The sequence below is a fragment of the Syngnathoides biaculeatus genome, chromosome 2 (genome assembly GCF_019802595.1).
Source record: "Syngnathoides biaculeatus isolate LvHL_M chromosome 2, ASM1980259v1, whole genome shotgun sequence".
In the NCBI taxonomy this organism is placed as follows: Eukaryota; Metazoa; Chordata; class Actinopteri; order Syngnathiformes; family Syngnathidae; genus Syngnathoides; species Syngnathoides biaculeatus.
In genome coordinates, this window is record NC_084641.1 from 33,867,629 (window position 1) to 33,895,480 (window position 27,852).

At 42.3% G+C, this 27,852-nt stretch overlaps 1 protein-coding gene across 1 annotated transcript; it reads right to left on the reverse strand.

Moving 5' to 3' along the window:
- Positions 1–1,861: 1,861 nt before the first annotated feature.
- Positions 1,862–27,394, reverse strand: LOC133491036 (collagen alpha-1(XXVIII) chain-like). Its single transcript, XM_061801886.1, has 36 exons — positions 27,277–27,394; positions 27,040–27,196; positions 24,364–24,938; positions 22,877–22,897; positions 22,733–22,795; positions 21,881–21,934; positions 21,724–21,768; positions 21,613–21,639; positions 21,352–21,396; positions 21,184–21,228; positions 20,848–20,901; positions 18,916–18,984; positions 18,285–18,353; positions 16,786–16,854; positions 13,962–14,030; positions 13,407–13,475; positions 13,257–13,325; positions 13,013–13,081; positions 12,852–12,923; positions 10,919–10,987; positions 10,761–10,832; positions 10,538–10,606; positions 10,350–10,418; positions 10,008–10,076; positions 9,657–9,725; positions 9,334–9,402; positions 8,658–8,726; positions 8,518–8,586; positions 8,361–8,441; positions 8,242–8,277; positions 8,099–8,135; positions 6,338–6,895; positions 5,421–5,674; positions 5,176–5,332; positions 2,540–2,737; positions 1,862–2,449 (listed from the first exon to the last, which is right to left on the reverse strand). The coding sequence occupies exons 1-36, from the start codon at positions 27,277–27,279 to the stop codon at positions 2,442–2,444; spliced, it is 3,597 nt and encodes a 1,198-aa protein (XP_061657870.1). The 5' UTR covers positions 27,280–27,394; the 3' UTR covers positions 1,862–2,441.
- Between the last annotated feature and the right edge of the window lie 458 nt (positions 27,395–27,852).

The window sequence follows — 27,852 nt, forward strand, 5'->3', positions numbered from 1 at the left end:
AAAGTTGCGCAATTGAGTGTCCCTCGACATCCAAGTGGTCGCCATAATAGTCGTCCTCTGTCCTTGACGTCATCGTCACTTCCGCCGTTGAAAACGCGCAGTGCCTGCTTTTATGGAAGCCGAACAACAGAGATATTCGGATTTTTCCAACGCCCCTTCTGACACGGAGGCTCTTTTCGAAAAGGACAACACCACACAACCGAGTGAAATTACCGGGGCAATATTACACTATTGTTTCGAGCCCTCAGGGCAATATTACACTATTCTTTCGAGCCATATTCAGATGATATGCCATCACGGCCAAACTGCATCCCGTCTGATCCACTTCCGCGGCAGAGATGAGCCATCGCGGCTCATCGCAGCCGTGTGGCTTATGATGGAGCCGAGCGGTGCTGCTTTGTGTTTACAGTCGAGCCGGCGAGTTTCATGCTCGCATGCGACTGAGTAACGCATTCTCGGCTGGGTTCTTCAGAGCCGCCCCCATCGCACAGCCCGAGGCGCAGCCTTCGCGGAAGATGTGACCGCTGAACGCGGCGCCTCAGCCGGTGTGGCTGAGTTTCGGCCCGCCGGGGGTGGAGCCGAGCTATGTTGCAGGCTGAGTGAGACATTGATGTCGCGCACATCGACATTTCATACACGGATCTTTTGTTACGTTATGAGTGAGACCGATTATCCGGTCCGCCCCAAACTATTATTTTTTTTAGTAGCTGTATGCACACATCAACACATTTCATACGCGGATCTTTTGCTACGTTATGAGAGAGACCGATTAGGTGGTCCGCCCCAAACTATTTTTTTTTTTTTACCTACCTGTTATTTGGAACCCACGAAGCTCTCGTCCTTTGCACGCGTGCAATCCATTTTTCACAACGAACAGGGTCTCTTTCAAACTTATGTAGGGTAATTCCATTCTCCCGAGTGTTCAAGCAATGTCCAGCTATGCAATGAGCCAGCATTTTGGCAAACATGAAGGAACAACGAGCCACGTTCGTGGAGGTAAAACTAATGGAAACAAACGAGTCCACGAGGGGGCGCCATTGTCCATTACATCACTTCCTGCTTTCTCTCGACAAATTCCTGAGAGGATTTTCATGGCGGGAGATACAAAAAGCTGTATACGTCAAAATCATGTTTTGTGGTGAAAAAACACATGGGACCATATTGGCTGTGGGTTTTTCATTAATAATATACCAAAAATCATCCGTTTGACGACACTTGAGCTTTAAGCAGAAGGGAAGTGTCGAGTCTGTTGATGATGGCGTTCAACAAGCTAATATGTCAATCAGATCTGGGAAAATACTTGACAATTTTAATTCATTCTTAAAAATGTGAATCTTTAGGGAGTTCGAGATAATACCTTAAAATATATTTCCCAGCTGAAACAAAAACTCTAGTAGTGAATATATTTTGTTTGGATTTCCAGCAAACTATTTACTCCTGAATACAAAAATTCTTTATCTGTGCAGAGTTAAACTAGCTCCGTCCAATTGAAAGGCCCCTTGTTCTAAGTACTGTGGAACATGCACCCTATTCTGATATTCATCATGCCTAGAATAAGTAACAGCAACAAACAGCAAACATCAGCTCATTCGAGTTGTTGGTGCAGCCAAATTCTTCAATCTTAAGCTTAAATCTTGTATTCAAATTCAATGAATTTGAACTTGAATGAAATATTATGAATGTAGAAGACCAAGATTTTCCCTCGTAAAAAAAAAAGCAATTGGTCTGTTCCAACCTTCTTGATAAAAAACTCAGTCTTCCAGTCCTTGGTAGGAAATTGCTTGCTTATTAATTGAGTTAGTTTTTATTTAAAGTACACATTTTCTTCCATAGTGTATTGAAGAGCAGCATGTACAGACGTAGTTAGGACAAACTCTATTGTGTCTCTACTTATGTTTTATTGTATCACTGGCCTTGTTGACAGTTGCCCAGTAGGAGGGAGTTAATTCATGTGTGTACGCGTGTGTGTTTGATCTATACCACGTCTTTGTACGACTAGCGGAAAGGGGTGTCCCTCTAATACACCATAATGCAGGTCACGAGCTGAATGTCCTTATAGTGCACATCGGCAAGTATGTGTGTGTATGTGTGTGTAAACATCCAGTAAAAAATTTAAATTGAATCATCTGGCTTTACAATGGTAGACAATACAATGACAGTGATTATTTTTTTCAAAGACACATAAACTTGTAAATGTTCAAGATCATGAATTTATAATTTGCTAAAACTACGGTATCATGAGGGGTTTCATTTCCACAGTGTATTTCTTGCTCATGTTGTGACCAAACACTGTCATTTTCAGCTTCACGTAGAGACTATGAAAAAAAAAAAAAAATCCGGTCCCATGGGGAAAAGAAATACCCAGCCTCTGTTCCTGAGTAGGTGTGATGAAAAATGTTAGACTCTGAAGCAAATTCAGAACCTATACAGCGTGCCTTCACTCAGCTTCCTAAAAAATTAAAACGTAGGAGAAAAACAAAACTGTGAACAATGACAACCAGAAAATGACTTCAGGACTACTTTGATAATTGTGTTGTACCAGTAGTGGTTGTGGTTTCCACACAAGTCTTCTTGCATTCCTCTTCTGTGTCAAAGCGGTTCTTATTACCGCTGCACCCTCCGAACCAAAACTGAGCACATGCATTGGCCTGCTTGTCATAGTACCAGCGGACAACGTATTCGCGGCACAAGCCCTGATCGAGAGCTGAAGCACAGCGAGGGTCCAAGGGTGCAGTTTCTGCATAAAACATGATGCGAGCAGTCAGTGAAAAGGTTGTTTACCATCTGTTGTCGACCTGTCCAGCAAATTGCTACTGTTCTCCTCTCGGATGAGCAATCACGACACAGTGACCTTTGAATGCATCAAATATCCATCCATCCCTCTTCCGTATCCTTACTTGGGTCTCAGGTGTACTGGAGCCTATCCCAGCTATTTTAGGCACGGTATCCAGTGGTCTGATCGCCAACCAAATGAAGGAGACACAGAAAACAAACAGCAATTCAAACCTATTGTGATTTTACAGTTAACCTAGCATGCATGTTTTTGGGATGTGACAGAAAACCAGAGTACCCGGAGAAAATCCACATAGGCACATGGAAAACATACCAACTCCACGCAACTGAGGCTAGGATTTGAATTCTGATCCTCAGAACTTTGAGGCAGATGTGCTAACCAGTTGGCACCGTGCCGCCTGCATCAAAAATAGCTCCGTGACCACACCTCGTCAGACACAATAAGCAGACGACATTAGTGGAATGAGGAATGGGCTTTGTGTTTTGTTTTTTTTTTTTTTTTAACTTCACCCCAAGCCACCCCTAAATAAAAGTAGTGCCTATTAGCTTAGGAAGTCACTTAATTAGTAATTGGTGTCTACCTGTGTGGAATCTAATGACAGTACAATATAAATTCAGTTGTTTGGGGAAGATTTCAAAGGTTTGTTAAAGAACATCCATCCATCACTTTACTGAGCTGCTTATCCTCACAAGAGTCACGGGAGTGCTCGAGCCTATCCCAGCTATCATCAAGCAGGAGGCGGGGTAAACCCTGAACTGGTTGCCAGCCAATCGCAGGGTGCACAGAGACAGACAACACTCTCACTCACAATCACAACTATGGGCAATTTAAAGTGTCCAATTAATGTTGCGTGTTTTTGGGATGTGGGAGGAAACCGCAGTTCCTGGAGAAAACCCACGCAGGCACAGGGAGAATAACTCCACTCAGAACTGTGAGCCAGACACTATTTTTGTTGCCCCCACTGTGCCGCAAAGTTGAAAGCAGATTTTTTTTATATATCACGTCTTACATTGATAAAAGGTGCGTAACAAAAACAAAATCACATGTGTTCAAATGTATCAAATTTGAACATTTAATACAGGGGTCACCAACGTGGTGCCCGCGGGTGGATGGTAGCCCGCAAGGACCATATAAGGCACCCGCGAGGTATGTTCTATAAATACCATAGGCCGCAAATTGTTACTATTATTTGTGCTTTAAATTCTGAATCTGACTTGCTTACGTGAATTAAAATTTTAGAATATCTGTAAGGGCAGCATGGTGGCTCAGCTGGTAGAGTGTTGGCCTCACAGTTCTGAGGACCCGGGTTCAATTCCAGACCTGCCTGTGTGGAGTTTGTATGTTCTACCCGTGCCTGTGTGGGTTTCCTCCCGGCACTCCGGTTTCCTCCCACATTCCAAATACATGCAACATTAATTGGACACTCTAAATGGCCCCTAGGTGTGATTGTGAGTGTGGCTGTTTGTCTTGATGTGCCCTGCGATTGGCTGGCAACCAGTTCAGGGTGTACCCCGCCTCCTGCCCGTTGACAGCTGAGATAGGCTCCAACACTCCCTGCGACCCTTGTGAGGATAAGCGGTGAAGAAAATGGATGAAAATGTCTGTAATGTCATTTACTACAATAAATTAAAACAAAAATATGTTATGTACGTGTAATGAACTGAGACTGAAATTTGCCACAAACAGGTCACTAACCCTTCATACGATCGGTGCTCACGAAGTAGCCCTCAGCCTCAAAAAGGCTGTTGAGCCCTGGTCTAATACAATTTTATCATTTGGCTTGAACCAGCAGAGGTAGCAATTCAATCAGGCAAACTAGTCTGTTCCCGGTATGGAGGCACAAGTATACAAGACAGCTGGAGTACTGTTGACGCTAAACAATTGTGCAAAGCCCAACTGCAGCTCAGCAAACTGATATACAACCAGTGGGCGTAGCCGCACAAATTAGAGACATGAAAATGGAACTGGAATAAAGGAAGACTTTCGATGTGATGTATTGATTTGTAGCTCGATTTTGTCCGTTTATTTAGAAGACCAGTTTCTGTTGTACCTCTTTAGGTCCTTCCAAAGGTAGTGGTGAGGCCTCACAAGTCCCCACAAACTCCTCCAGTCATTATTGTTGTTAATGTGCATTTTTCTTTTTGAGATATGTTCAACGTTTAGATTAAGTGATTCTACCATGGACTTTGCTTTGTGCATTTCAATCACAGTTATGCTGGAGCAGAAACAAGCATTTCCCAAACTGATCAATTGGTCAAGAGGCATTTTTCAATACTTGTGAGGATGGACCATATGGCAGCAGAAAAAAATTGACAATATAGCGATAACAGTTGCCTGCTGAAACCAAGTGAAATCCTTGATATCTTATTAGTAGAGTCTACCTTTGGGAAGAGTTGGTCTTGGTGCACCTGATGATGATGATGTTACATTTACTGAAGAAGAGTCTTCTCTCGAAGTAATTGGACTGAATGCTGTGTTCCCAACATTAAACGTGTCTCCACGCTCATTCCCCCAGTTTGTTGCTCCTGCATGTACTTGCTATTGTTGACAAGGAAAAAAAAGGTCATTACAGTTTATCCTTGCTGTCACAGTCTATACACATTTACATTGCAAGGAATGTCCATACTTGTCCTGCGTTGGATCCTTTATGGCCATACTGGGTGCTCACCACCTTGTCCCCATGGTGGTGATTGTTGGACTGTCGGGTATTCAGGAGTTCCCAACCATTGGCAGGCTGGTACCCATGGCCCCCTTTGGCATACTTCCCATTGTTGCCATTCCTGCTGTTGCTATGGTCATTGTTTCCATTAGACAGTCGGTTGTATATCAGGTCTCCATTCTCATCCTCACAGAACTGGCTGACCAACTTGGATTCCAGAGCTGCGACAGAGCGACAACATTAAAACCTTCTCTTAGTGTGTGCCCTCTCTGTGAGATTTGTCACCGAGACTGGGCCAGCCACACATTCCAAAGGCTAATCATGCCGATGTAGAGCTTTGTATGGTACCTCAACAAGCCGCAAGTATAAAATTATTTCACTAATTTAAGATTCAGAATTATACACTGATGTTGGTTTTGTAATTCTAAAATAAATGACATTGAAATGAAATATTTTATTGCTCCAGGTGTCTTAATAACATGTAATAACACACTACTGTAAAAATAAAGCAAGGATCAAGAATGACGCTTTCACTCTTTTATCACTGACATAAGATGTTTTTGAAGAGATAGGGTTAGGGTCCCCATTTACAGCTAGCTTGCGTTACTATGGTAACTCAGCACAGTGAAAAGGAATGGCTCGTTTTGGAGACCTGAGTTTAAAAAAGCAACTGTTTGGATTGTATTTTTACTTGTAGAAGCAACACCTCATCACCAGGCCTCCAAATTATGTTGTTAATTAGTGTAGAGGAGTGAAGTCAAACTGGCAGCCCACGGGCCATTTATGGCTTGCAAGAAGATATTTTGTGAATGCAATATGTCGATAAATTATGAACAGATCAAAATGATGGATAACTGGTTTGACTCTATGGTTTGCGTTTTTACCTGGCAAGGTGTTGAAGTCATCAATGAGGAACACATGCTCAGAGTCATGGTCAGATGCGATCAGCTTGAGCTCCGAAAGAAACTCTGCCTGTGTTGGGTCCGAAGTGTTGACAATACCGAGGGCAAACATTTCGATATTGGCAGCGTGAGCTTCACGTACGGCAATATCAAGCTTCACCGGCTCCCGTTTGTCGGCCTGTCCATCGGTAATAACGATGGCAACTTTGCTGACTCCCAGGCGAGAACTGTAAAAGGCTTCCTGGGTCGCTTTTCGGATGGCGGTACCAGTGTAGGTGCCCTCTCCCATGTATTGTATGTTCCTAATGGCCTGTTTTATATCCTGTTTGGTTACATAGCGGACCAGGTTGAATACCAGCCTAACCTCCAGGCTGTACAGTACGAGGCCGATCCTGGTGGAGTTGTGGCCCACCGTGACTCGGTCAATCAGTGCATTGACAAAATCCTTAATGATCTCAAAGTTATCGGGACCCACACTCTCGGAGCTGTCAATGACAAACACCAGCTCCATAGGCCTTTCTTTACACTTGATCCCACATCCTGGAATAAGAAAATGAGAGTGAAAACATGACAGTAAACGAGATTAAGCGGAAGTATCGGAATTTGTTCCTGGTGGTGGCTTCCAATGACACCAAATATTGCAGTTGCACCTCATATTATTGAAAATCCATCACACATAAAAGGAAGGCATGGCTTTTGAGTGAAATATCATGAACCTAAAAGGCACTAGAAAAAACCTTCATGGTCAAATTTAATATGACCTTGTCTTAAACCAATTGTCCAACTGTTCATTGTTTCAATACTTTTTACACAACCTGCTGTTCTCCTTCAAGAAGCAAATTTGCTTCTAATGTTTGATCCTGTCATGGTCCTGCCGGTCCAGCCCTGGCTGTGTGGGTTCTCGCACAGCCTCACTGATTAGGAGGGGCACACCTGCGCCTCATGCTGGTTGATTGACTCCGGTAGATATAGGACCCAGGGGACGACTGGTCTTCACCAGATCGGTGCGACTCATGCCCCATTCCTGCACTTCCGTATCTCTGATTGTGAACCCTTTTGTACCGACCTCCGCCTGTTCCCCGATCGACCCCGTAAGCCTGACTCCTTTGACACTCCTACCTTCTTTGATCTATCTCCCGTGTACCGACTCCTCCTCCTTTTTCCCGAATTACCTCTGCATCTCCCGAATCCTGCATTTGGGTCCTCCCTCCGTCTCGATGGGTCGTGACAGATCCATTAATGAACCAAGACATTTCCGAGGATATCCATTTCTTGGCCTTTCTGTGACTGTTCCATGCTCATTGTTCAAACCTGCTGAAAAAACACGCTTGTAGCCTCTTCCCTTTGAAAACAGACAATGTGAAGCCTTGCGATGATAAAGAACTGCTGATCAATTTTTAGGTTGTGTCTTGGTGTCATGTCAAACTGGAAACAGCATGATGAGGAAGACTTTAAAAACCAGCTCTTATGGAACCAGGAAATTAATTTAGGTCAAGTCACAGCCATTGAGCTCCTTGTTAGCGAACAGATGTTTATGCAAAAAGTACTGCAACACAAAGAGTTGGCTGTGCTTGCGAAAAGTGTAGAGAAAGTCAAATTAGGTACACCTGCAAAAATATAACTTCATTTTAGGTTCATTCTGAAATTTCACCCAAAAGCCTTGTATCACTAACATTTTGTATGCATTGTAGAACTTGGGAAGAAAAATAAGTGCTTTGATAATATTTTGGACAAACTACTCACCACAAATTTCCCTGATCAATCTAATGATGTCCTCCCTCTGTGACAAATACACAACTCACTCTGAAATAATCTCACTCAACACCCTCATAGATGAGATTAGCAAACGCTTCCAAAGGTAAACAGGATGAAACAGGATGACTCACTGTGAGACCTGGTTCTCCTTTGACACCAGATTGACCCTTTGATGAGAAAAGACCTTTACTATTAAAACATTGATGGGTTAATATACAATGAACCCTTTTTGCAAACAAATTGTACTCACGGGTTGCCCCGGGTCCCCCGAGTCACCCATATCTCCCTTGAACCCCTTCAGGCCCCTCTCCCCTGCAGAACCACGATCACCCTGTCACACAGTCCACAACCTCAGCGACAAGATACCTTTATCATATTACATGTTATAAATCCAACATCGCAAGCACTTTAGCTCCAGGAAAGCCTTCTCCAGCAGGCCCCCTTGGTCCTGTCACGCCCTGGATCCCCTGTTCACCCTATAAAAATAAAAGTTGTTGTTTTTCTTGGCAGGAAATTGGAGGACTATGACTGAGACAACAAAATCTACCTTTGGTCCTTGGACTCCTACTCCTGATGGCCCCACTGGTCCCAGGGGGCCTGGTCGCCCAGGATGACCCTGCACCACAGAGTATACAGGGTAGAGTCACATGGCAAAATGTGAATTAATCCATAGACATGTTTGACGATGGAATGTCAATATCTCATATACTGGCACTTTGATTCAGGCTACAACTGTGTCTGATTTTACAAAATTGATATAATAAAAAACATTAGAAGCCATAATTTATTAGCAATTCTGATTCTGACTGTCACAAGACAATGTTCTTGACAAAATTTTGAAAAGTTTGAAATTCAGAGAGGCTACAGGTTAACAGCTCTGCTGTTTTCTTTTCTATGATATAATACTTCATTGTATTTTTGTTTTTACATGTTCCTCCTGCTAACACTATCGGAAAAAAATGCAGCGCTAGAACCCGGAGGAATTCTGGATGACATATTGGAAGACATATGTACGTTACATCTGGTAAGGTTCCGAAGCCAAGTATCTAATCAGACACATAATTAACCTAAGTACCAAGAATAACCTCAATACATAAATCGAAACATTAGCTCTCTAAATAGAGCAAAAATGTGACAAAAAGAGGTCAGATACACTGAGACCAGTTCGTGCATTATTTTTCTTCATGTATTGTACAAAGATTGTTTCAAATTTAAAACAGTACCTGAGGTCCTGGGAGGCCATCGCCTGGAGATCCTGGTAACCCAGGCAGCCCTCGGAAACCAATGTCCCCCTTAAGCAACAAAGACCCAGTCAAGATAGATGTACAACAGGAGTAAAACAATTTACAATTAATACAGTAAAATCATAAAAAATGCAAGCGGATCAATTGAAGTATTTGTTATTCATCTTCAGATTCAAACAAGGTTTTGAAGTATATCCATCACAGTCTTGTTTTTTTTTTTTTTTTAACCCTAACCCAACATTTACTTTCCCATTGAATTGCGAATTTCTTTTTATTTTTCTTGCTTGTTCAATAGCCCTCACCTTTGGACCAGGTAAGCCTATCCCCTCAGGCCCAGGTTCTCCTGGAAGCCCAGGTAGACCAGGGGGCCCCTGAGAAATACAAAACATGAAACTTTCACTAACAGTCCAGTGATTACTGTACATATCCTGTCACAAATTTTGTAGCACCAGAGCTCTTCATAGGAGTTGCAATAGCCGTTGATGTCTTAACTGTTTTAAGTTAGCTCTGATTTTAACCAACTAATTCTGGTTCTTATCAATAGATGAGTAAGTAGCATGTTAAAGGCTGGAGGGTGCAACAAGTTGGGAGGAAGATAAAAAGTGGAAGTTTAAAGGTTTATGGGCAGATAGGTAAGTGCATTTGTAAATCACCATAGGGCCGGGATAGCCTTCTCCTTTTTGCCCAAATGGACCTGCAGGGCCTGGATCTCCATGGGCACCCTATAAAAAATTAAAAGAACAACACAGTTCCCATTATGAGTAAATGTATTAACGCCACGATGCCTTTTTTTGTTGGTGTTCATTTCTCGTATTTAAGCACCTGATTGTGACTTGGGCCGCATTTCGAATTTTAAATGCTCAATGTGGCCCTTCAGCCAACATGTTTGCTCACCCCTGTTCTCGTTAAATCTGCTCAAGTGCAGAATGAGTGCATAGAACCTGCTTGTTGTAAAGTAGAAATTAGGCATGGAGTACAAGCAAGCGAGGTTTCACCTTTGGCCCGGGAAGCCCATAGCCAGTCTCCCCAAACGGACCAGGAGGGCCACTTGGTCCAACATCACCCTAGAACACAAGTAAGAGCTCATGTTAGCTGACTTAACTGCTGACTTTGTCAATATCATCTTGTTTCTCTTTTCACGGTCTTGATATACGCGTATTCTGGGTTTTGTAACAGAACTTACCTTGGGTCCCATTACAAAGCGTCCTGGTAGACCAGGTAAACCCACCCTGCCTTGTGATCCTGGTTCTCCCTTAATAAGTTAATGGAAACAAAAAAGGCTAAATGTTTTTTGCTTGTGCTTTCCCCAGCATTCATGCATTTATCAATAATATCGTTAATACTACCACTGTACTGACTAATATTATTTGGAATTGTAATCTGATGACAAGGAAACAAATCCTCACCTTGGGTCCTAAAGGGCCACTAATGCCAGGTGGGCCAGTCAAGCCTCTTATTCCCCTTTGACCTTGATCACCCTCAATAGTTAAATGGAGAATACAGTGATGAATTAACTACATAAAGCTCAACAAGGTCCAATGACAAATTAAGAGAACTTTTTTACCTTTTCACCTTGTGTTCCTATCCCAGGTGACCCTTCCGGCCCCCTGATGCCTGGTGCTCCTGGCTCACCCTAAAGTCACAGAACATGTCCTCCATGACAAAATCTTCATTTTTTTCCAGAACTATTGAGACAATGACAGGATTTTTATAACTAGTCCTTGATACACCACAACAATTGATGCAGAAAAAAATAATCAAGGTGATTGATTAATCTGACAAGTTTTACCCGAGCGGCACGGTGGGTCAGCTGGTAAAGCGTTGGCCTCACAGTTCCGCCTGTGTGGAGTTTGCATGTTCTTCCCGTGCCTGTGTGGATTTTCTCCGGGCACTCCAGTTTCCTCCCACATCCCAAAAACGTGCAACATTAATTGGACACTCTCAATTGCCCCTAGCTGTGATTGTGAGTGCGATTGTTGTCTCTCTCCATGTGCCCTGCAACCAGTTAAGGGTATACCCCGCCTCCTGTCCGTTGACAGCTGGGACAGGCTCCCACACCCCCCGTGACCCTCGTGAGGATAATCGGCAAAGAAAATGGATGGATGGATGGAAGTTTTACCCTAAAAAAAAATCTCATCCTTTAATCAATTTTCTAGACAGTTAATCCTGTTCAGGGTTGCACAGGGCTGGAGACCTATTCCTTCTGACTTCAGGACAAAAGACAAACCTAATCACACATCAATGTAGTGTTTATTTTTGAGTAAAATATATTTTATGAGTCACGTTTGGGCATGCTCAGAGTTTCTTAGGGGCCTGGTGTGGGGCAGTGGGGTGCAAGCGATGGATTAAGAGAATCAGTCCTGCTTCACTGTAAATGTGCTTTACTTCTCGCCCCCGTCTGCTCCCAGGTTTTTTATTGCATCCTAGAGACTCATACCCCTTTTTTTTCGAGGGGGATTTGGCTGTAGGGCAACAGTCCCCAGCTCCCGTACCTACCCTCACTTCATCCATATGGGGCACTGCAGATTTTAATGTACAACAACGCTCAGGTGCTACACCAACACGGGGTCGAAGGTGTGTATCCACTCTACTTAAGGTGGGAATTCTGGGGTCGGATGGGTTTGAGGGGTGTCTCGCTCTCCCGTTAGGCATTACTGCCTGGCCGGATGGCCAGCTTTGGGGCGATTCAGTGGGGCCAGTGGACAGGTGGGCCCTATGTATGGGCAGTGTCCTGTCTGCCGGTTAATTCTCAGATGGGCCCCTTGGCCTGTTCCCAATTCCAGAACACTTCGGACATTTATTGATGGTGTTGATTCACTTGCACGTGACACACACACACACACACACACACACACACACACACACACAGACACGCACGCACACACCAACACCCATGCACACACACACACACGCACGCACATGCACACGCACACACACACCCATGAGACTCAGTTTCTTGGTGTGGGGCCCCCCCCAGATTGCTTTAAATACTGTAACTCTTATGACCATGTGAACTTCTTGAGAGGTCCATTTATACAGATGTTCAGAATTTACTGAGCCAGTTACACGACACTCCAGTTGTACAGCCGGGTCCAGTGTTCATGTCCTGCTCGCTCCCCTCTTGTCCTTGTCTTGTCCTGAACTGTCCTATTCTACATTGGCCTGTTCCTCTCTCATAGGATGTAGCACTATTTCTCCACAGTACATGAATTTAATTAGACATTGTCTTGTGCATAAAATAAATTGTTTTATTTAATTTATTGTGTTTCTTCTTTTATTTTTATTTAGTTATTATTTCATTGTCATGTCCTTTTCTTTCGGTCACTTCCTTTTAAAACCTGTGTCTGTCAACCTGAATTTTTTCAACAAATAGCCATTGTAATACAAATCCACAATAACGATAAAAGCCATTGTGGTGGTGTATGAAGGCAAAAACTTTTGACCTAACTGTATTTTGGATTTCTCAGAGACTAAAGCAATAAAGAGCTAAACATTACCTTCTGCCCTGGTGCACCATCCTCCCCTGGCACTCCAGGTAAACCTAATAATCCTGGTGATCCTTGCTCACCCTGAGCACAAGTCATTTTACTCAGTGGAAATGTTTTACGTCATCTGAGACTTAATGGAATCAGTGCTAAAATTTAACTATCACACAGACCTTATCTCCGTGTTCTCCAATTCCTCTCTCTCCTGGAGAGCCAACCTCACCTGGGAACCCCTGGTCCCCCTGATTCAGACATGAAAATATGATAAGTACAGATGGGATGGAAAGTGTCAAATATGTAAGGGTATCTGATAAAAATTGGTGTGTATTTTCCTTTAACCAAGGATTTTAAGTTGTAGTTTAAAATATCATTCTTTGGAGTGTTTTCTTTTTTTTTTTTTTCATTTGTTGAACACACCTTGTGTCCCGGTAGGCCTTCTCCTGGTGGCCCACGTAGCCCTGGTGGTCCTCTTGGACCTTCGATCCCCTGTAATGGGGTGATTCATGAGCATAATCTGAGAGTCCTAATTGTGAAAAAAGTACACAATACAGTGTCACATTGACTTGCCTTCTCACCCTGGATGCCGAGACCTGGTAAGCCAATGAGGCCTGCAGGACCCGGAGGGCCAAACTCCCCCTATAAGAACAGAGGTCAATAATGACACCAGCATGGAAATTATGGTCAGTTGCATTAGACTTCATTCATTGTAGTCAAATATTAACATCACTACACACAAAGAGAAGTGATTATGTGCGACATAAACGGGTCACCTTGAAGAACATTTTTAGCACATTTGACTAAAACAAAAAGGTATTGCATAAGTCGCTGTAAAGTATATGGAGATCACTGTAGAACACATTTAGAACTGCTGAAAATCCAAGTAATCCAACTTTCCCACATCTATCAGTTTGAAACAGTAAAGCTTCACCACTGCTGTCTAAACTTTAGACTCCATTCATCACCTGCCCTTGTCCTTGGCCTATACAGTATTGAACCCCCCCAGAAAGTGCATTTAGTGGTGCATGCCAACTCTTGAATGTATTCCCAACTTTATCTTCATGCCTTTGTGAAACCATCTCAACCAGACCTCTTATTTATGACTTTTTCCTGTCTTTACTGTACCTTGTCTCCTTTAATTCCAATACCCGATAGTCCTCTGGGCCCCCGTGGCCCCTCCAAGCCTCGCTCCCCCTATGAGTAGTGAAACAATAGTTAGTCCATGGCAGATAAATATATGAAAAAAATGTGTGTGCATAAAGGCAGTTAAAGCTAATCTCCTCAAAGAGGTACATAGTTCCCAAGATGTTGATTTAATTTATAATGATGACCCTCTTATATTATCCTGCCACCTGAGGCACTAATGTGTGGGAAGAAAGGTAATTCTCCTCATGTGCATCAGCAGCTTGTTCAGTCATGCAAAGATTTGCTTTAGAATGAAAACACCATGTGTGAGGCCATCATCAAGTCCTCATTGAGCGAATACAGTGCCTTGTGAAAGTATTCGGCCCGCTTGACCTTTTCAACCTTTCGCCACACTTTAGGCTTTAAACATAAAGATATAAAATTTTCAGGTTTTTTTTTTTGCCAAGAATCAACAACTAGTGGGACACAATCGTGGAGTGGAGTGGAATGAAATGTATTGGATATTTTTCACTTTTTTAACAAATAAAAACCTGAAAACTGGAGCGTGCAATATTATTTGGCCCCCTTGCATTGATACTTTGTAGTGCCACATGTTGCTGCAATTAAAGCTGCATGTCGGTTGGGGTATGTCTCTGTCAGTTTTGCACATCGAGAGATTGAAATTATTGCCCATTCTTCCTTGCAAAACAACTGGAGCTCAGTGAGGTTGGATGGAGAGCGTTTGTGAACAGCAGTCTTCAGGTCTGCCCACAGGTTCTCGATTGGATTCAGATCTAGACTTTGACTTGGTCATTCTAACACCTGGATACGTTGATTTGTGAACCATTCCATTGTAGATTTGGCTTTATGTTTTGGATCATTGTCCTGTTGGAAAATAAATCTCCGTCCAAGTTGCAGGTCTTTTGCAGACTCCAACAGGTTTTCTTCCAGAATGGTCCTGTATTTGACTCCATTCAGCTTCCCATCAAAGTGAACCATCTTCCCTGTCCTTGCTGAACAAATAGCAGGCTGCCACCACCATGTTTTACACCAAACATATCGTTTTCCATTGTGGCCAAAAAGTTCGATTTTGGTTTCATCTGACCAGAGCACCGTCTTCCACACATTTGATGTGTCTCCCAGGTGGGTTGTGGCAAACTTTAAACAAGACTTTTTATGGATATCTTTGAGAAATGGCTTTCTTCTTGCCACTCTTCCATAAAGGCCAGATTTGTGCAGTGTACAACTGATTGTTGTCCTATGGACAGACTCTCCCACCTCAGCTGTAGGTCTCTGCAGTTCATCCAGAGTGATCATCGGCCTCTTGGCTGCATCGCTGATCAGTCTTCTCCTTGTTCAAGGTGAACATTTAGAGGGACGACCGGGTCTTGGTAGATTTGCAGTGGTCTGATACTCTTTCCATTTCAATATGATTGCTTGCACAGTGCTCCTTGAGATGTTTAAAGCTTGGGAAATCTTTTTGGATCCAAATCTGGCTTTAAACTTCTCCACAACAGTATCTCGGACCTGCCTGGTGTGTTCTTTGGTCTTCATGATGCTATCTGCACTTTAAACAGAACCCTGAGACTATCACAGAGTAGGTGCATTTATACGGAGACTTGATTACACACAGGTGGATTTTATTTATCATCATCAGTCAACGTTGGATCATTCAGAGATCCTCACTGAACTTCTGGAGTGAGTTTGCTGCACTGAAAGTAAAGGGGCCGAATAATATTGGAGGCCCCACTTTTCAGTTTTTTATTTGTTAAAAAAGTATAAAATATCCAATACATTTCCTCCCACTGCACGATTGTGTCCCACTTGTTGTTGATTCTTGACCAAAAAAATGAAAATTTTATATCTTTATGTTTGAAGCCTGAAATGTGGCAAAAGGTTGAAAAGTTTAAAGGGGCCAAATACTTTCACAAGGCACTGTAAATTCCAGCACCATTTAGAACAATATCTATTCAATGTCTAAAAGAGTTGAGTAGCAAAAAAAAAAAGGTACAATTTTGTAATGCACTGTACACTGCCTGGTCTGTCGGACTAATATTAATACCATACACCAGAGGTTTGAAACTGGCAGCCTGTGGGCCATTTGAAGCCTGTGAGCTGATATTTTATGGCCCCCACCTTAAAATGAAAGCTTAATGTAAATGCGGGTCTTTAGTTTTATAATAATTGCACTTTTACAGTGTTGTGCGTGGAGCTGATGACCCAACCAATCAAAGTGGAGTATACTGTATGGCTCTCTGGAGCATATCATTGATCGAGCTCAATGCCAGTAGGGAAATATTTTTAATGAGTGAAACTTACAGCAGAGTTGTCGGGGAAAGTTTAATTAGTAGTTTTGCACACAACTTGTTTACACCAGCGTCGTTATCCTATTTTGATGTTTGAGAAGATTGAATGTTTAAACATTTCTAATGTTAACTGGGAACATATCCAAGTGTGCCCAGGCTGCAGCCCAATTTCAGTGTGTCTCACTAAAGTGTCTCAAGATGTCTGCTGACAGTCATGGTATCTTTTCACGTGGCTGCTGCAACCTCAACACCCTCCAGTGAGCATAAATAATGGGCCAGATCATATGTTGAGGCAATGGCAGGCATGTTGCTGTTCTGAATATAAATTACCAGAAGGGCTTTGCATAATTAATGGTTGAAAACCCATTTGCCATCAGCCTTCTCCCATAGCACCTTGGAATCTGAGTCTTGGTTTAAGGAAGTGAATATAGTTGAGTTGCAATTTGATGCATTACACCAATTCTGGATGGATTCATGGAACAAAATAAAAGATTTTCCATGATGGTCAGAAAACATACCTTTGGACCCGGGAGACCTTCTCCCAAAGGTCCCCTTTCACCCTGGATTCCCTGTGGCCCTTGAGGCCCCTGAACACAAATAAATCAGTATTAACAACTGCAGGAGATACAGTTTTCTCACTTACTTTTCTGGATAACGTCATGTTTGTAGAACGTCTTAGAACCAACATTTCCTTCAAAAGGTCTACCTAAAACAAACAAATCTTAAAGCTAGGGTGGTGACCTTCAAGCTTTGAAATTTTTCAGCTGCCAAATCATAGAATGGATGAGGTTTTCATGGATGGAATTTATTATGGATGGAGGGGGGCACTATAAAGTGGTTCAAAGGGGTTTATAAATTTGTATAAAAATACTGTACTTGATCTTTTGACCCTGCATATACATACTGTAGCTTTGAAGTTGACATAAAATGTATTGAATGGTATTTAATGTTCAAACTAATGGATAGTATTGTTTTGTTTTTTTGGAAACATTCTTGTATTTTGAATTTGATGCCTGCAACACATTCCAAAAAAGCTGTGTCAGGAGCAACAAAATTTGGGAAATTGAGGAAACGCCCGTTTGGAACAATCCACAGGTGAACAGGTTAATTGGAAACAGGCTAAAGTTGTGATTAGGCATAAAATGAGCATCCCTGAAAGGTTCAGTTGTTAATTTTTTTGGGGTCCAGGTCAAACAGAAAGGGGGGGTCTGCATTCGTTTTATGCTGGAACAGTTTTACGATGCCACAGTTTTTAAGATGCCCCTGTGGTTCTTTGTATTCTGATGGATTCTTGAGGAAAATTTCAGTCAGACAGAACAAAGTTTTAAAAGGGGGTGACAGAAAACACAAAAAAGATGAGACATTGAAAAAAATACCTAAATAATATACAGTAGGAAGAGACAACAAAAAGGGAGACCCAAAGTCTGACCGCTACAAAAATAAAGAAAGTAAATTCCTGGTGCAATGACGCATTAGATTCAAGTGTTGTATTGTGGAGTAGTGGTACACCCTGGGAAGGAAGAACAGGACAATATAGGACAGGACAAGGACAGCAAAGCATGCAAGACAGACGATGTGGACCCCTGTACAACTGAAGTGTGATGGGAGCGGCTTTCTAAATTTGAAACAGATTGCAAGTGATCCAGGATGTTCTCATAGTTATGAGTTATTTATCGCAATTAGTGAGTGGCCCCACGCCAAACGAAGTCCTAGAGTTGAGTATCTGTGGACATTCGTGGGACTACATCGCATAGCACAAAGTATCATGACAATGAATAAGCGAATATGCAAAGTGCTGGACACTTGGAAAACATGTTGGCAATATTACCCCTGCAGAACAAAATTTTGACAACATTTCTTGGTGTCAAATGTTTCCTCTAGTTGAAATGAAAAGAAAGTGAGACTTGAAAAATTCTAATAAAAATATAACCTTACTGGTGGAGTGGCTTAGTAAGATGCTAACATTTCCATTCTTTGTCTGGAGTGTGTTTTTCTTTTTTTTTCTTTTTTTACTTACCGGTGGTCCAGGCTCACCAAGCCCCACTGGACCTATTGGCCCTGGTTGCCCCTGGAGACCAACATTACCCTGTTGAGTTGAGCACAAACAGGTAAACCTTAGACATCCTTTTTAATTGGAGAACACTCAAAGGTTCTGGGTTTGAATCTCAGCTCAGGTCTTTCTGTGTTTTCCCGTGCTTGTGTGGGATACAATGTGTACTTAAATTACCTTTAGTTGCACTATATGCTAAACTGGTAATAATGAATGGTTGTCATCTGTGATGACAATGAACATGTTAATGATTTCTCACAATAATTATGATTTGATGAGGTAGGAAACTGGTAAATATAACGGCAGTATTTTATTATTTTAAATATCTATAAGTGTTTACATTTTCAAATGACCACTTGTACAGTATTACTAGCTATTCCCAACAGTCCGTCACCGAGGTATTTTTATAACCACTAATTTCGTCCTTGGGGGGTGCCACTGACCACGATTTTGGAGCCCTCCGATAAGGGGTATCCTGCCTCTGTGGAATGTATGGATAAACTTGAAAAATACCAGAAAGTCAAATTTTGATTGCCCCCTGCTGGTCTTTAAATGTAATACAAGTTGACGTAGCTCAGAAATTAATGGAGAGACGAACCTTTTGTCCTGGGAGCCCAATTCCTGTTTCCCCTTGGATTCCAGGTGGGCCACGAAGTCCCCGTTCACCCTACGGGAAGACAGGCGGTGACACATGAAGTGAAATCACTTGGACATTAATGGACATTTGAAATGTAACAGTGACATTATCAACATCCATATATTAAGGAAAATTTCATGTCTCACGATGCACAAGAGGAGGCAGACGAGAGACACATAGAGTAGAAATTATTTCTGCCTGCAACTTTTTTTTTCTTTTCCTGACCTTTCCAGACAAGTTGGAACGACGCTTAAGAGCCAACGTTAGTGTGCTATTCAGGTGATACGGGACGACAGGCAGACAATCAACAGACGCATTCTTCCAAAATAATTAAGTAGTGAACAGTGAAGGTGGAGTGCAGGCTTGTCGTGCAATTCGCAGTTACAAAACACAGCTCGGGGCTCGGAAAGTAGAGAACAGACAAATTGGATTGCAAGGTCATCACAGATGTGATACTTAAAAGGGGTTTCATTCACTCTATGGAAAAAGTGTTTCAATATGTAATCAACTGATGAGTTGGCAGATTTTCCTTTGAAGCGCTACAGTACATGCCAATTTCCTTCCATTTTCACTTTAAAATGTTTCTAATTTAGAGATTTGCCTTCATGGTGTTACGTTCTAATGGAGATGAATATGCAGTACATTAGGTTACAAAGTCACTGTTCTCAAACAGATGCTTGTGGAGGAGCTCACACACACGTGCAGTCATGCAAGGGGAGCCAGAGTGGGGTTGGTTCCTTGCTCAAGGGCGCCTGGACACTGGTCAGGAAGCATACAGGCAACTCTTGAATAAGTAGTTGCCATTCTTGCATTTTGTTTCCGGCAAGACTTCAACTGTAGCCCTCTGGTTTGAAAGTTCTTACAAATGAGATCATCAAGATTTGTGGGTCTTTCTTGTCTACAATGATGCTATTTCACCCTGTTTTACAATTTGGAGAATTCTTCTTTGGTAAATTGTTGGAAACACAAGCAACAGTGTTGGGCGATTTGTCTGTGCCAGTGAGTTGACTGACACTGACCAAGTGATGCCATTGTAAAACTGAATATTCCAACCACAAAAGGACAGAGTTTACTGTATGTATGCGTCACATAGGGTTTTGCAACTGAAGGCCACTTTTTTCTCAGTTCTCTTGGAGTGGAGAGCGGAAATATCAAGTTTGCCATCATGCGGTGTCATAGAAACATGTAAGCAGAAGAGCTGTGGGATGATGACTTACAGATTGAAGACTATTTTCCTTTTATTGCACTTTCATTATTTGCTTAAATATGACCTTATACATATAATCAACAGATAAAGTCTTGTCCATTTGCTAATCAGACCAGGATGTGTTGTGGAGCGCAGTGTCTGTCCTTGATCTTTGTACACAGAAAAACGTCTGGCGCCATCCTCCTCTCCCAGGCGTTGCCGTGGAGATGAACGACACCGGATAAGGAGCGGCAACTTACCATCCCGGCCCAGGACCAGACTGCGGGGGGGGGCAGCCACTTTTGCCATGGACCCATACATATAAAAACCTTGTGTTACCGGGCACCTTTTGTCTTCTTCTTTGGCTATCCTGCCAGAAGATACACGTCTCGTGTGCGGCAGATACCTAGATAAGACCTAGATCTCTGTACTGCACATTCCTTTGTAATAAATCCATTTGCTGTTAACTTTTTGTAATCTTTGGTCATATCTTCCTCAACTGGTGAACACGCATAGGGTCCAAACTCGCAAATCCCTACAAGATTAATCCATGAGCATCTTCAATAGCATTAATAGACAGATTAATTTTTTGATGCTTGGTAAAGTTCATGTGTAAACGTCTGATGTACTTGCATTTTGAGTTTCAATATGCTTCCAGTATTACATATTTCTAGTCTGTGCCTTGAAATCCTGAATAAATTACTTACTTTTTTACCAATCACACCTTCAGGTCCAACATCACCCGGAGGACCAGGGAAACCCTGGAAGGTGAACAAATTCATGATCACAACGGGATAGCAGCATTTAAACCTATCGTAGATCTCAATGAAACACTGCTGAACTAAACATTACATTACATTTCAAGGATGGTAAAACAGAGAAAAATCAAACAAAAAATTTTTTGTTACGACTTATTAAATTGACTTCACTAAAACTGCGACTTTCTTTATTACAAGTTAAAAAAAAAAGTTAAGTTAAGCAAATAAAAAAATGAATATATAAGGAAGTAAATTTGATTTGTCTAGTCTAACATTGACTTTTACCTGAAGTCCACGGTTCCCCCTGGGGCCAATGGACCCTTCAGGACCCTGTTAAACAAAGGAACATTGCTCTTATTAATACGAACAACCGATCAAAAAGTGTTAATTTCAAATCAATACACTGTAAATGGCCCGAGATTGAATGGTTCACACAATCAGGTAACACCTTACTCTGTCTCCCTTAATTCCAGGTGAGCCGCACTCTCCTCTGTCCCCCTGAAAGAGAACAAAACAAGAAGTGCCGACGTGAAATGGAATAGCATGACAACACCGAGGTGAATAAGCCATTCATTTATTTGGACGTCCAAACCAAGCATTTGAGCAATTGGGAGCATTTATGTTGAAGCGGTAGCCAGGTGAAGTAACTAAAGATACCTGCAGGTGGGATGATAAAAAGATGAAAACATTTCATCATAGTTGATTGTCGAGTACCTGCTCCCCTTTGGATCCTGCTCTGCCCTGTGAACCAAACGACCTTGTTCAAAAATCATTGTATGTACTCCAATACTCAGAGAAACATAAAGAATCAAGGCCAGAGCCCACCTCAGCACCTTCTCGACCTGGACGTCCGCTGAGCCCAGCATCACCCTAAAAAAGAAGGAATTGGAATAAGGATTCCAAGATTGTAAGAAGTCAGGACGGATCGTAGATTCCGCAGTCATGGATAAAAACAACAGAGACGTTAATGGACGAGAAGCACCTTGTTTCCCTTCAGTCCTGGGATGCCATCCTCTCCAGGGCGGCCCTTCTTGCCCTGCACAGAAAATGAGCGATGAATATATTTTTTTAAATTGCTGATTTGGAAATTAAAAAAAAAAAATAGATGAGATGTTTAACATTTTCAAATAAAATTCTAACACTGTATGAGTGTTTGGCAAGGCCTTATGATGTATGTGTTATTTGGCCATGACTTGCAAATTGATTTGTGAGACCTTATTGTTTGGAGACAGTTGAAGCGAAATCAAAGTATTTGGTGTTTCACAGCTTTAAACCTGCTTTTAAGTTTCTCTTAATATTTGGACCTGTAAGAAGCTCTGAAGCAAAGTATTTTTGTGCTGATTTGTGAGACTGAGAGAGTTGTTGTTGTGGATGGAGTCTCCATCCTTTCCTCAGCACAGGCCTGCAGCCATGACATGAAACAGTGTTTGCTCTGAGAATTAAGTTAAAAAAAAGTAATTACTCTTGAAAGAATACATCAGCCAAGCATCTCTATGTGGCTGAATCTCGTGTAATCACTTTGGCCGATGAAGAAAGCCTAGATGAAAGAAACGCACTGAATATGTGGATTCATATGGTCAGAACATGATTCCACTGATGTATTTTCCCAAGTAAATATCTGTTAAAGCCTGTTCTCAATAAGGTTAGTAAAGAATGTGCAACATTCTCATTGCTGTAGGGAGTCTCTCCGAACCATACGATTCCCCCCAAAGTTTGAATTGTATTGCTGGTTGGCATCAGCATGTGTCTTTGTCTGCAATGTCTTAATAAAGAAAAGAGCCAAAAGGGAAACTCACTGGTGTTTTATGTTCCTGTGGGGAAGGTGAATACTTACAGCTGGACCGCCGGGCCCCCGCTCACCCTTTTCACAAGCACACAGGCTCTGCATAAGTGGACACTTACAGCACAGGGAGTTTCAGAGGCAGTTAGACAAGGCATTTAGGAACATAAATCAAGTTTTGTGAGTGTTAGGACGTACCTCTTCCTCTGCCAATGTTCTCTACAGAGAAGGTGTGGGGGTGAGGGTGGGGGGAGAAGAGACTTTATCACTGGAGCTAACACATCATCATTAATCAGGAAAGTAATGTAGCCAATCACACAGAGGATCTTTCAATAGTGGAATTTGTTGCCAGGTTACAAAGTGATGCTGTCAAAAATGCTGAGTACTAAGATCCAAGCAATTATGATTGTGCAGATGTATGCTACCCATGGCATCTGAAACCCAAACGCGAATGTACAGTACTGTCAACTATTTTATCGAGTCATCTGAAGGATCTAGTGTACATGCTCATTTTTGCTTGCGTCCTCTTTGTACATAGCTTTCCCACCGACATTTAATAGGGAACATGTTTGCAGCGACCAGATGTTGCATTCCAGTATACTTTACTCATAAATTTAGGACTGCAACTGTGATTTTGTGAAAACTAGACAACATACCCCAAGATGCTCTCTATCTAACTGAAATGCAGCGAGGGAGTGATTTACATTTTGCAGCTATACCTAGGTATAGGATACCAAAGGCTGTATACTGGGTAATTTATCCATCCATCCATTTTCTTTGCCGATTATCCTCACGAGGGTCGCGGGGAGTGCTGGAGCCTATCCCAGCTGTCAATGGGCAGGAGGCAGGGTACACCCTGAACTGGTTGCTAGCCAATCGGAGGGCACATACAGATGAACAAACAAGGGGCAATTTAGAGTGTCCAATTGATGTTGCATGTTTTTGGGATGTGGGAGGAAACCAGAGTGCCCGGGGAAAACCCACGCAGGCATGGGGAGAACATGCAAACTCCACACAGGCGGGGCTGGGATTGAACCCGGATCCTCAGAACAGTGAGGCCAATGGTTTACCAGCTGAGAAGTTGAGAATTTATCTCAATTAATTTATCAATCAGAGTTTGCCTAAACTCCTTAGTTATGAATCTGAATCTGTTTTTTCTTGTTCACCAACATATAACCACTCCATTGCTTATCCTATTCATTGTCACATCAAGCCAATCCATTCCAAATTTTGACAGACTATACAACCTGGACTGCATGAATGCCAGCTAAATGGATCACTACACCAGTGACCATACAAAGATCATTTTCTATACCACACAGTGTGGTAAACCCGCAGAGTCAGTCACATGGCATTTGGGAATGGGGATTGAGTAACTGGCCCGTTGCACAGAGCTTAGCTCGTGAAACCCAATTCTATTCTGTGAGTATGACAAGTGCCTGTTTCCATCCCAAAATGAAAGTGTCTTCATGGGTTCTACTTCATTCCTGCAATGGTCCAATGTCCAAAAACATTTCTTCATATCTTAGATGCTTTCAACAAACGTTGCAAACAACAATAGCCATTTGGCTTTGATTCTAGTAGATAAAGTATAGTAGAATGTTCAAGGAGAAAGCAAAACTATAGATTCTAATTCTGACCATCTGATTTCCACATTGGCTAAATTCTAGTATATATTTACTCACAATCTCTTGGATGACTTTTTCCACAATGCCTCTGTCTTGCAGGTTATGAAGGTAGCGGGAGGCTGGTGAGCTTGCAATTAGCCGCAGCTGGGCAATATTGGCCGACTCCTTGGCTTCGGGAGTGATTCCGACGGTGAAAAAGCGGACGCCCTGGTTTTTGGCATCAGCCACGGCTGAAGATATGTCTGGGTTCCTGGGGTGGGAGATACCGTCAAAGAGCAGAATGGCCACCTTGATGCTGCCGGGAGCTGACTCTTCCAGGTAGATGCGTGTGAGGTTTGTGATGGCGTAGGTTGTGTATGTGCCATGGCCGATGTATGTCATGGGAGCAATGCGGGCCTTGAAACTGTCGGGACCCTGCCACTGGTTAAAGGTCTGCTCTATGATGACGTGGCTACTGTATTGAAGGAGGGCCGAGCGGATGATGAGGTTGCGGCCGCTCTCCAGCCTCAGACCCTGCAGTCGTTCGGTCACTTCTGATGCAAACTGTTTCTCCTGGGCGTGATTGTCTTTGACACTCTCGGAGCTGTCGATCAAAAAGGCTAATTCCAGGCTGCAGGCATCATCCGTAAGTGCTGAGACAAGAAAGTAAGACGGAATCATCATTAGCACCTTAGCACCACTTTTACAATGCGACATTACTGTTCTACATTTATCTTGAGCTTGGTACAAGGCTGTTTTTTCTTTTTTTAATGTAACTCAAATAACTGTGCTTCGTGGGCATGGAAACCTAAAGTCCCACTGACATGCCTATAAACATTCTAAAATAGATATTGTAATGAAAAATACATATAACATTATTCACTTCAATGTCTATATGAAAAAAATAAATAAGAGCGGAGAATGTGTGTGAATCTATGCGCAAAGTTGCGGAAATCTCACTCGACATCCAAGTGGTAGCCATATTGCCTGCAACCTCATCAGCAGACTTCACACTGGGACATTCGCCATTGAAAACACGTAGTGACACCTGCTATGGGAGACGAACAACGCAGATTTTCGGATTTTTCCGACGCCCCTTCTGACACAGAAGCTCTTTTTGAGTAAGAGAACATCTCACAATCGATCATTTCGAGCCATATTTAGACGATATGCGGATCACTTCTAACTAACAACAGACTCCCCGACAGTATTTGTGACAGCATGTAGCGTACTCAGCCGTGAACGATGACAATGCTGTAAAGCGGCCCGGCCTGGCCGGAACGAGCCACTGCGTTGTTGTCGCTCACTGAAAGAAGGATTACCCCAAAACCCAAACTATCATTTGGAACCCACGAAGCTCTTGTCCTTTCCACCTGTGCAATCCAGTTTCATGATGAACCAGGTCTTTTAGAAAAGTATGACGAGTGAATCGATCATCCCGAGTGTTCGAGCAATATCCAGCAATAGAATGAGCCGGCATTTTGGCTAACACGAAGGAATAAAGAGCTACCTTCCCGCAGGTCAAACTTGTATAAACACACGAACCCGCCTGAGAGGGCATCTGCTAATAACGTCACTTCCTGCTTCTTCTACGAAATAACCACTCAATTTTCATGTCGGGAGTTTCAAAAAGCCATATATGTCAAAATCATGTGGTGTCGTGGAAAAAAAAAAAAGGATGGGTCCATTCTGGCTGCCATTTTTTCTTAATTAAAAACATACTAAAAATCATGCCTTTCGTGTCAGCGGGACTTTAAGTGGCTGTTCAAAACAGAGAATGCTATATAATAATCATCCTAAACGGTTTTAATTTAAAGTTCTCCAATCTGCTGTGCCATTTTCTATCGTCAATATGTATAAATGTTTGGAAAATTAAAATTGTTAACCAGTCCCCCTTAATACAGATTTGTTTAATTTGTGGGTTTGATCACATGATTGCGCTACATTCTAATGCACCATGTGGCATCAATATATAGTAATATTAATTAGACAAATATGGATCCCTAGAGGTGGCACGGTGGATCATCTGGAAAGCGTTGGGCTCACAGGTTCAATCTCAGGCCTCCCTGTGTGGAGTTTGCATGTTCTCCCCATGCCTGTCAGGGTGTTCTCAGGGCACTCCGGTTTCCTCCCACATCCCAAAAACATGCAACATTAATTGAACACTCTAAATTGCCCATAGGTGTGATTGTGATTGCAGCTGTTTCTCTCTATGTTCCCTGTGATTGGCTGGCAACCAATTCAGGGTGTACCCTGCCTCCTGCCCGTTGACAGCTGGGAAAGGCTCCAGTGCTCCCCGCGACCGCTGTGAAGATAAAGCGGCTAAGAAAATGGATGGATGGATGGATGGATGGATGGATGGATCCCTGATTCCTTGAAGTACAGCTGAAGTTTTTAGTCTGTAAGTGCTCTCTATTAAAAGGTATAGTAAGCAAATCACTGGTGGTCCCTATGGAACCCCAACAGATTTGTTAAGTAGTATAAGTCTGTCACTTTGTAACAAACTTCAATGGTGAGGGTGACATAAGCAATGCTATAGGGAATGTACTGTAGTTTATTTTTTAGATTTATATACTAGTAAATATGAAAACAATATAACTTCCTATTAAATTTGTAATTTATGTTCCATTTGTTTTTTGTAATTTGCAAATCACTCTTACAAAGGGGTAAATGACTTTCAGAAGCGCATTGTTTTAACTTGATTTCACACCATTAAAACAATCTCATTAAAAACAATTGTTCATTTGGACTTACATTGGTCATTATTTGGCACATTGTTGGATGTATATTGCCTGGTGTTCCTCTTGGAGGTCACCCCCTTTTCATATCCTCTATAGTCCTGTGCCCAAACACACTGCAGCCCCCACAGGAGCAGAAGCCAGTGCACTGACGGCATCAGCAGCATGGTGTCCTTGAATGGCAAGAAATTACATTTAGCCATTTAAAAAATTGAATACCATCTGAGAACAAGCTGTGACAAGCTGAACTCACCATGTGGATGCTATAAGTCTCCAAGGTGAACAACAATTTAATGTTCTCCTGAAAGAAACGACCTCGGGATACAAAATGTGCTATTAAGTTGGAGATCGTCTACATTTGCAATTTGTTAGGTTCCATGTCCAAAAGACTGAGCGTCCTATTCCAGGGCTGAATGGCGCCGGTTCACGTCTTACCAACACTACTCACATATTGCCCTTCTAAAAAGGTGTAGCAAGTGAACGAAAGACCAGCCCTTTTTCTGAGCTCACTCACTCCCATTTCTGGGAGGGGACCTAACAAGGCACCTCAAGACACTCTTAAAAAGGGCAATGAGGGCTTTGGTGCTTTTAAACTTAATTTATTTGTGTGTTCGTCTCACCTCAAGTAACTGAAAACCCCAGGGAATACTAGGAATAGATTGTCAGTGAATATCTACAGCACAGCTAAAATAAGGATTAATCATGTCACTGCTAACAATATTAAGCAGTAATCAATACTGAGCTGGAGCCTATCCCAGCTGACGTAGAATATATGAAGCAGAATACATTCTGAACTGTTAGCCAGCCAATCACAAAGCACATTGACACA